The 10,981-nt window shown below is 33.3% G+C and overlaps 1 protein-coding gene across 1 annotated transcript; it reads left to right on the forward strand.

Annotated features, from left to right (window-relative positions):
• On the forward strand, positions 1-10,727 carry CEP44 (centrosomal protein 44; the record flags this gene model as incomplete). Its single annotated transcript, XM_079534084.1, has 10 exons — positions 1-89; positions 682-829; positions 1,388-1,534; positions 2,378-2,485; positions 3,920-4,084; positions 4,443-4,652; positions 7,756-7,825; positions 9,445-9,572; positions 9,833-9,870; positions 10,670-10,727. 10 exons carry the CDS (start codon positions 1-3, stop codon positions 10,725-10,727), a joined length of 1,161 nt encoding a protein of 386 aa, XP_079390210.1.
• Positions 10,728-10,981: the final 254 nt, after the last annotated feature.

Consider the following 10,981-nt stretch of genomic DNA (forward strand, 5'->3'; position numbering starts at 1 on the left):
ATGACAACAGGAGACCTAAAAGGAAGTTTAAGAAAAATAGAACAAGGACTTCGCATGTTAAATTATCCAAGAGATGTGGATTATACAGTGTAAGAAAAAGTGTTAATAAATTTATGCTAATACAGGATGACAGCAAGATACTGGCTTTGCATCCAGTGATGAGTAAGCAGAGGGTATGACTGTGTGAAGTTGGGATTTGATACACATGGAGTGGAAAGTGAAATAATGCAGTTTTGCTAGTCTGAGCAGTTTTTCCCCCCCCCTTGTTTAATCTCTCTTTGTTTCTTTTTGTGAGTGCTGACAATGCTTTCTTCAGGAATTTTCATCTTGTAAAGATGGTAGAACAAGATGTTTAACAGTGAGCTTTTGGGCTTCAGACCTGACTGTGTTGGGATCATGTGGGGGGGTCACAAAAAGCATTGTTTCAGGCATTTTACAGGTGACACTAAAGACTGCTGAATGAGATATGCATGGAAAGGTGCTTGCAATCAAGGGAACCAGAGAAAAAACTTGAAAATGAAGGGGTAACAATATAATTCAGGTGTAACATGCTTGCTATATCGAGGATATGTAATTTGAGTGTAACACGTATGCTATATTAACATTTCAAGTTAAATGTTTGCAATTGTGTAAAGTCTTTTATTCCCTTTTGCTATGTTAAGTGCTTTTGTTTCTCAATAGGTTAGTGAAGGGTGATCCAGCTGCATTTTTACCCATAATTAGCTATTCCTTTACATCGTTCTCAACTTACATAGCAGAACTTCTGGTGAAATGTGATGTGGAACTTACAGCAAAGAGTGACTTGCGCTTTATTGAAGCTATTTATAAGGTATCTGTCTTCATGTTCTTTAAAAAAGAGGCACAATTTTGTGTATGACCTCATTAAAATACCTAATGAGAGTGAGCATTTTTGGCTGTGAATAAGAACTGTAATTTGGTTAACATTTAGCATCAGTAGTAACTAAGGACGTGCAAAGTATTTGGCTTCCTCATTTTCAGGAAAATCTAAAGGAATTTCAATTTTTAGAACAGTCACAGAGTCAGTAATGTATTTGCATTATGTATTAGGAGTGAGGAGTACTGAAATATTTGTTGAATGAGTTATGCAGTCAGAAGTAGACACACAGAAATCATAACCAGCAGAAGAAAAAAGTCGAAGTAACTTTCAATAATTATGATGGAAAAACAACTAATAAATTAATTTGGCATGATATTTTAAAATAATTCTATGTTTAACAGTTTATAAATTAGAATCAAATCAAGTGCTTTGAGCTGAATAAGTGCAGAATAAAAGAAAGACTGCAGAAGAATAAGAACCTGAGTGTGTTATTTCTACAATAGGTTTTTAAAAATGATTTTCAAAGCAAACTTTTTTTTTTTTTTTCAGCTTCTCCGAGATCAATTTCACTATAAACCAATCCTAACAAAAGAGCAGTTTCTTCAGTTTGGTTTTGCAGAAAGAAAAATGCAGATTGTTTGTGACATTATCAACTGTGTGGTGAAAAAACATAAGGAATTAAGTAACCTGAATAAGGTACTGATCAAATAGTAACTTCATTGTGAGGGATGCTATTTTTGATGTAGTTTTGGTTCTTGGGGTAGAAGGTGAAGATCACATTATTTTTGTCAAAATAGGGGGAAAATTAGTATAAATTTTCTTTCGGAGATTCTTGAATGATGTTGAGTATATATGTGACATGAGCTGCCAGTGTGCTGTCGTATAAACAGAATAAAATTACTGAAACAAAGATCAGTTAAATACTTGCTATCTTTATGGGTAAGTGGACTTTTCTGGTTCTTAACGCAGTGAGTGTTTATGTAACTCAGACATTACAGGTAGATATAAAAACAAAATCCTCTGCAATATTAAAGTTCTGGTAACATTTAAGTATGATAAATAATACAAAGTTGTATTTATGTTTTGTTAGTATACGTCTTAAATCTGATTATTTTTATTAATCACATTTGATGGTACTTTAATAAAAGATTGTCTTCATATTATATTTCAGTTGAGTCTAAAAAATCTTGAGAACTTCTCTTTGCTTTATTTCTAATTGTACATCTGAAAGTGACATACTTTCATCCTCTTTGACATTCAGCCTTGCAAGTTCAGTATTTGTGATCAATTTTCATACAACGTTGTGTAGGTGTTAAGAATGTGTGTGGTATTCACTTTGAGATCTGTTTTCTCTGTTAATTTGGGATATAATTTAAATACATATTTATACATACATACTGCATTTCAGAGATCTAAATGCCTTTGCGTGTGTGTTATGCAATTTTCTTGCTTGCCAACAGTGGTTAAACGTAGTGTCTTCCTTTCCCTCCCAGAAAAATGTATTAGAATGAGGTTTTTTTCCTCCTCTTTATTCTGAAGGTTAAATCCCAAGCAAGAAAGAAAATCAGACCTTCAAAACGTGAAATACGGTCAAACTGTGGTGATGTTCTTGTTGATCTCAGTGGCAGCACTCTGAATTCCAAACAGGTATGAAATAGTTCTTATGCTGTGTGTCTAAAAGTTAGTCTCACTTGTAGCAAATCAGGCTCTTCCTGGAATATGTGCTTTTGTGTAGGTTTTAACATTTGATCATGCTTGATATGTTTTTCAAAATGTGGTTGATGGAAATAATGGCTACTACAGAAACTATTACTTCTTTTTTACTGAGTAGTTGATTGAGTCTTGGTGGTAATGATCTAGTACTGTTATCTGTTGAATTATGCAAAAGAAAAATGAGAGGCAGTAATCGAAATGAAGATATAATTGGAAAAATATTATATTTTTTGAGACAGAATTGTATCTGACCTGACATTATGCTGTTTTGAAAGCTACATTTAAAATACTTGGTTTTTTGCTGGAATCTGTTCAGCAAAGATTTCTTAATGTATCATTCCTTTTGGCTTCAGTTTCTGAGCGTAATATTTGAGCTGATACATTATGTTTATCTTGTGGAGGAAACAGTATTCCCCATTTTTCCTGGTTAAAGTAAAATCCTGCAGAACTTTCTTTAGGACTGAGCTCAATAAAGGTTCATGATTTCTATTTAGAATGACAATGCTGCCCTTAGCAGTGAGGAAAACTTCACAAAGAAAGCACTTGCAATCACTGTTCATCAACCATGAACTGCCAGATTAGTGGAATTAAATGGGAATGTATGTGAGTGTATTAAGAATTCCCTTGAGGAGAAGAATTTCAGTGTCACTTTAAAACACGTAATGTCTTAACACTTGCAGGTTACTACTACACAAAGCTACTAATTGTGGGTTCTTAATCATTAGATAACATATATTGCTTTGTGAGATGTAGCGATGATAAGACTTGGTCCATCTGCAAAGAAGGGCATAAATTGTCTTTTGTTCTCTCTGAGGGAAATATTCAAAGAAGGGGGAAACGTTGATAACATGCAGTACTTTAGAAGTAGTGAAGGAAAAGAGATTTCCAAATTTCCCCATTAAGCTCATTTTTTTTTCTGAAAGGTTGAGTGGTAACTTCGTTGTTGGACCGATCCATGTGTTTGTTATCACATAGGAAACTAGAGAGTTCTAATCCACAATTTCAAATTTCACAACCCTAGACAATGTTCTTGGTTTTTTTTTTTTTTTTTTTTTTAACAGCAGGAAAGGCCATTGATGGTTTCAGCACTGCGTATAGATGGGAACCAGTATACTCAGTAAACATAGTAATTTGTGTGCATATTTGTTTTACAGTTCTTCCATGTCTATATGGCTTACTTTTTTAATTAAACTGCTTTTTGTGGGTTTCTGTGTTTTGCAGCCAGTTGTGGTAAAACTTTTTTATTTTAGTTTAACAGTTAAATGCTAGAATGATAGATATTTTGTGTCAGTTATCTCCCTGATGCATGTGAATATTCTTGTACTGAGAAATATCACGGGCTTTTATTTATTTGTTTTTATTTTTAAGCATGCTCAAAAGGTGCCTCTTGTAGAACGACACTCAGGAGATGAAGTTAGGGATGACCTTCCTCTTGCACCTATTAATCCAACACCCCTTAATCCACCATCACTTCCAGAAGAGGGAGGTAATGAAGAAGAGTTGTACTTAGATGATGATGATATGGAAGAACAAGTAAGAATATTAAAGTTTTCCACATGCATTCCTAACTTTTTTTTTTTTTTCCCACAGGACCTTTCTTAAGGGAAGAGATTTTAAAATAATAGTTGGATTCTCTTTAAATGTAACTAGTAGATATATATATTCAGTGGTTAAAAATGTCAAATTGTGTTGACCTTTCAAGTGCCAGGTCTACTAACAGTTTCTGTAAAAGCTTGGTTCAATGGTATATATAGTAATTCTGAAATATAATTCTCTAATGTAGCATAATGTGCTTACTTAAATTGAGGAAAACTGCATTTAATTTTGTTGATCAAAGGATGAATTATATCTATGCCAGAATTAGAAAATGTGTTTTTATCCATGTTTTCAGGTCATAGAGGACAATTCTCAGATGGAGTTCCTAAGGAGTCAACTTGCTGATTGCCAGGAAAAGCTTCATAAGCTGGACTGGATGGAAGATAAATTACGTGTTTTGGAAGAGAAACTGAAAGGGAAGGTGATTATAGATGAGAAGGACTGGAATAATTTGTTGAGCAGAGTTTTGCTTCTTGAAACAGAACTGTTGCTGCAGTCCAAAAAGGTATCACACACATCAATTTTATTTCTATAGTAAAAGCAGATATCAGAATAATATTTGTAGTGTTTCAGTATAGTGGTTTTTTTTTGTTTGTTTTGTTTAGAACAATTTTTTTAGTGTTTCCCAGTTATTACTAGGTGACAGGACAGTTGCCAAACACAGTGCACTCAGCTTGCTTCTGTTTTTCCTACGTCTTGATGTATGTCTTTCACTATTCTTAATGGGAGAGTCTGAATGCCAGTGTTGTTTGAGGATTTTTTTTTCAATGTAATTGCTACATTCTGTTGCTTCCTGATATTCTGTAGCAAACTTCTCCTTTGGAAACTTTCCAGCAGGTGTAGCTCAGTATATTTTCGAAAGTAATGACTGTGTGATTTTATATGACAGTGAGCTCGTTGAGATAACTTCCACAGACTTAAAATTGTACTGTCTTTGAAAGCTTACCATATGTGAAGTGGAGAATTTCCTTGTGGTGGGGGCACATTTAAGGCTCCTTTGCCCATGCAATTTTGGATTTCTCATTCTGGGCTGCAGATGTTGTTTCAGTAGTCTGGAGTAGTACTTTTGCCACTGATACAGCCAAACTTCCTTTTTAGTTGTCCAGACTGATCTTTAATCAGATGCTTTTGTTCCCTTTGTGAGATATAATAAAGTCTTAATCTTTCAGTAATTATATATGTGGCATGTACAATGGAAAATAGAGGATTAATGGAGAAGTTGATTCTTACTTTAATCATGCACTTACTTTATGATTATCTTCTAAATATCTAGTCTAATTGATGGCTCTTCTCATTTTTGCTTTCTCTTTCCTGCTTTGCCTGTGGTATTCATTGTATTTTTAAAAGTACGAAGGTATTACAATTGTGATGTGGCTGTATTTCAAGTATTATCAATTATTTATCAATTATTAAAAGCTTATCAAGTATTTATTTTCATGCTGTTCAAAAATCTTTGCTAAGTAAGCGCTATTTTATTTCACATATGACTGCATGTTTGTATTCTAAAATAGAGTAAATCATAACATCAGTTTTGTGATCATATGCTTAATTTCAAAATGTGTTTGCACATGTATACAAAGGATGCTGTCGGATTCTTTCAGAAGTTGGAAAACCTATTGAAAAGTGTGGGGTTTTTGTTTTTTCTTCCCTGTAGTTGTAAGAATGTTGAATTGTGTCATAACCTGGAGCTTAGAACGTTTTTCTGGCCCTGAAAATTTGAAGATATCACTAGTACTCATATAGAATAGTTTTTTAAAATTGCTTTTCTTGAAAGTTTGCTAGTTATGCTGAGCTTAGAAATGGGGCAAATTTTCAGGCTGACCATGGGATTCTTTGAGCTACATCCTTCAAAAATAATAGTGATTGACATAAATCTTTTTTTTTTTTTTTTTTATAGTCTCAGGTCAGGAATGGCTTAAAGGATTTACCATTTGAAATCAATTTCTTGTGCATAAGTGTTGTAATTTAATTATCAGCAGACGTATGTTCAAGTGAGTCAGCCAATATTATTTTTTTTCTCCTCTGGTCAGTTTCAAGGGCCCTTCAGCTACACTGCCAAACAGATTTGAGTCTTTTTCAAATGTATTGTCAAGAGGTGGTTACTACATGTATGGTGTAGAATGGCTTATAATTCAAATGAAGCTTTTTTGAAAAAAATTCCATCTATGTTTGGTTTATTATTACTTTGGTAACATTTATTGAAGTAGTTCAGAGGTCTGGAATAGTATGGAATATTCACTGTGAATACATTTGACGCTGGTGTCATTCACAAATTTATTGGAAATGAGTTTATTTCTGCAGTACCTGTTACTGTTAGTAGTTGTCGCAGAAAGAAGTTTGAATTTAGTTTGTGCCTGGCATTGTTAGCACTTCTTTCAAAGCAAAAGAAGCTGGGTTTTAAAGAGTCTTTAAAAGTAATTATTTTAATTTTTTTTTTTAATTTTATTATTATTATTATTATTATTATTATTATTATTATTTGCAATAGACTTCTGAAAACTGCCAGGAAATAATTGTTTGGGCCAGAGAATTGCTGCTGGTTTGTTATTTTGAAATTCCATCCAAGTTGCTCTTCATACATACAGAAGCAACTTAGAGTTACTCTTTTCTTCAGGATTTTTCAGGGAATGTCTGGTGTCTAGCCAGCATAGCAGGAGCACTGGTTTGCAGTGCTGCCGCAAAGTAGCAGGAGTGCGTTTAGCTCAAGGAAAATCTGAGAGATTACCAAGACTACCAAATCCCTCTCAATGAGACAAGTTGGGCAATAGCACTCAGTGCAGTTACCTTCCCCCCCCCCCCCCCCCCTTTCTCTTAGAGAAACACTCATAAATGCAGTCTTTCTTAGCTTTTTCACTCACAGCACCTACTATTTCTCCCTTATCTACTTACTTGGGTATAATCCCCTCTTAAGTGATACAGTTACATATTCCAGTATATGAATTACTGTACTTTACTGAAGGGTAAGATTTCAAACATAATAACAGTTTGTTGGTTAATAAAGGCTGGATATTGCTCAAGGCTTTTTTTTTTTTTTTTTTTTTTTTTTATTCTTTGAGGTCAGGAAATTGCATACATTTCTTAGTGGAACATCAGTTTAGTTTTCTTGTTTATGGACAGCCTTTTTGAAGCTAGGTTAAATGAAACTGAGAACTTTTCTAGAAACATCCCTCTCATTTAGGAGTCTGGAAAACTAGCCTTAGCTAGGCTTGACCTCTAAGCATTTAAGTGGAATTAATTTCAGTTCATCTGTAGGCTAATTCTTAAGACTAAAATGCTACATTTCTGAATAATATCTGAGTTTGGAAGGTACACTTTATTAAGGTTAATTGCAGCCCGAAACAAGATGTAATTGTCAGCACAAGTCAAGAATATTATGGCTGTTCATTCTGTTCATACCAAAGTTACAGAAACTGTATTTGGACCTGCTTTTGACCCACAATATTAATAAAGCCTCCATGGAATGGATAGTCCTGTGAAAACACGTGTGCAATGCTGACATAACTGGATTGTTGTAGAACAAGTATTCATGTTTAGTAATTAAGTATTCATTTGTTCAGTCAGAAGATGTTTTTTATATATGACTAAAATGCAGTAAACTTGTATTTCAGAGAGACTTATCTGCAGGGTTCAACAGTGTAAGTCAAGATGATACTTCCAGTATAATTCCAGTCTCTCCTGGTGAGTGTTAATGACTTCTTTAATTAAAGTCATATGCTAAGTGCTTCTTGCTGACTTGATTAAAACAGTCTTCTTAAGTGGACAATCTATCGCAGTTCTAATTTAAATACGTGCTTTAGATAAGAAATGAACCTAATAGCAATTTCGTATTAGTAAATACAGACACTAAATAAATTACAGAAATATATTTTTTTTAAGCTTTAATGGATATACATAGCATGATAATTAATTTACAAATGACACTTGACCAAAAGTCTCAGATGCTAACTTAAGGTGCACAACATACATTTGTGGCCACGGTTTACTGTATTTAAAATACTGGCACATTTACATTGCTTACTTTTATAATGGGACTTGGGGAAAATTGAGGCAAAAACAAGTTCATAATTTGTGCTGAACATTCTCTGTAGTTTTTCCCTCTTGAAACAGCAGCTATCCAACTAGCCTTTTTGCTGAGCTTTCTTATTTTGAAGAGCACAACAAAATCTTTCTTCAGTTTCCAGATGAAGTTTGGTAATATACCAGACATAAATGAAACAGCCTTAAGTGGGAAAGAAAAAATTTCCCAGCTGCCTTAGTAACTTTTTTTTTCCCCTCAATGGTAGCTGCTTATCCCTTATGTTTCATCACTTATTAATATGACTTGTCTGGATGACAACAGCTATTATTCCTACCACAATTAGTAAGGAGGACATTCTCATTTATTAGACCTTTTGATCCAGTGTTGTGGTGTTGCATAGGAATTAGACAGGAAGTGAAGAACCTACTTCTTTTATCTGAGTAATCCAGATTCCACATAAGTTAGGAAGGCCATTTCTTGATTATGTCAAAGGTTTATTTTTATTTTAAAGTCTTAGAAATTGGATCTTTATACATACCTTAAAAAGCTTGCCATGTTTACTTTCCTTTGTATGTTCAATGATACTTTACTGACACTTGAGGACTTCATACTCAGGAGATAGGATGATGGTCTTTTATAGAGAATTTTCGTGTTTTCTTTCTTCTAGAATTCTTTTGACTTCATTATTCTGGTTTGTATGATCCAAGTCACTGTAAATTTAATGATTATCCAGCCAGGTTTAATTGTATGTTTAAGGCTATACAGTACTGAAAATGTTGGCGTTTTGTGGTTTGTTTTTTTTTTTTTTTTTTTTTTTTTTTTTTCATTTTTTTGTTGTATCACTCTTCAAGAATCACTGCTGTTCTGGAGGAGCACTTTTAAATTTAAACTGATTAGAAATAATGTATTTGAATTACAAAATAGCTTAGCTGAACATGTTCCAAAGGCGTAATCTGAAGATGCTTATATTATTTAAAATAAGGTTACAACACTTTTTTTATGTACTAAACTATTTCTTTTCCTTGAAAAAATTGTAAAAGATATAAGTGATCTTTTTTGGATCTGTCTTGTTTGTGTAATACCTAATATACTTCATTTTTCTTGTCTTAAGGAATGAGAAAACTATTTCAGATCTTCATAAGTAGTTTGTTTTTTTTCCTTTCTAAAAAATGCATTGTCTTTTGTTTTTACATATGGTAAATCAAGCTATTTGATAGCTGTCCTTGTAATGAAAGAGGAAAAAGGCAAAGATCGCATAAAAATGAGCCTTTCTCTGTAGATGCAGAAAAGAAGGAGGAGATGACGGAGTGTCCTCGTCAGTCATCTGGATACAGTTCATCATTATCCACAGTCTCATCTCCCAATGCCATGATAATTAATTCTCATTATCTGACAGAGATTTCAAAGGTAATTAAAACTGGCAAATGGTTCATTGATTTCCTTTCTGATGTTAAGAGAACAAGTAAGCATTAATATCAGTTGTATATGCTACTGGTGGAAAAACAAGGAAACTATGCAAAGCTGTTCTAGATCTGTCTCTTAAAAAATCCTTTTGCTATGTAAACTGTGCTTAAAGTTGCATTCTCTATGAATTTTTCAGATTGAAAGTCCATCTGAAGAATGTGAGCTTTGAAGAGTTCACTAAACTTGTTGCTTTTAAATTGCAGGAGACAACAAGACAAAGAATGGAAAGGATAAGTAAAATGTAAGTAATGGGAAAGGGCAGCAGGAATTCATTTCCCAGGAGAGGATTGTACTGGACTAAGACTTATAGAGAATGTACATGTGTTCCAAACCTCAAAGGTCTCTGCATCAGGTGTGGCATTTCCTTATGACTCCAGTGGATAATAAATCCACCTACAGTTCTGTATTTGTGGGATGAGTCATTGTTTTGATTTCTAAAAAGCAACAGAAGCATTCTTAATAGTATCAGCTAAAGATCAAAGGGTGTTTAGAATTCAGTTGACAAGGAATAGCAATGTTATTTATCTTCTGATAGGAGTTCCCCCTAGGATGAGCAACTTTTCTTCCTGAAAAGTAGCTAATAAGTTTTAGCTATGCTGTTTTATTATTTAAGAAAAAGAAAAAGAAAAAACAATTTCAGCCTAAGCATTACATTAAGGTGTGTTTAATGATATTACTGAGAATTATAAGTAATTTTTTTTTTGTAAGAAATACTTACATTACAATTGATTATTGCTAAGGAAACAGCAATGCATTTAATTCCTATTCTATGAATGCCTGTCCTGAGTAAATTGCTGCCTTCTTTTGTGATTTAATCTTCTCTACTTTTGTGTGGGTTACTTCTTTCTGTGTGTACTTGAGGTTTTTTGATATTTGATAGACATTTTGTGTGCAAACCAATTGCAGAGGAAGAGGGGCGTGAGAGATACTTAGTTTAATGCTGGATATTAGTATTGTGGATCCATTTGAAGGTAAATAATTATTTGCCTTTTTGTGTATTTTAATAAGTATATGTGACTCTGTAAACAATTTATTTTCAGCATTGAAGAAACCTCAGAATTGTTGAAAACCTCAAGTAACACCTCTGAAAAGGCGTGAAAGAGCGGCTCTTCAGGCCTGTTCCCTGTAGATGTATGGATATAAAAAGTAATATGTATGTTTGTACAACATTAAATTTTTAATATATCAAATTTGTAATGTTCACTGTTTTTTATATTCTTTGAGTAAATATCTTTGAATGCATCTGTGTATTTATGATCTTTTTTTTTTTTTTTTAAATTTACCTCACTGACTTTAACTTTGTAAAACTGTTGAAATAGCTTCTCCCTCTTTCGTTTTGTAGAACAAAGTCA

This window comes from Tetrao urogallus (assembly GCF_951394365.1).
Source record: "Tetrao urogallus genome assembly, chromosome: 4".
Taxonomy (NCBI): domain Eukaryota; kingdom Metazoa; phylum Chordata; class Aves; order Galliformes; family Phasianidae; genus Tetrao; species Tetrao urogallus.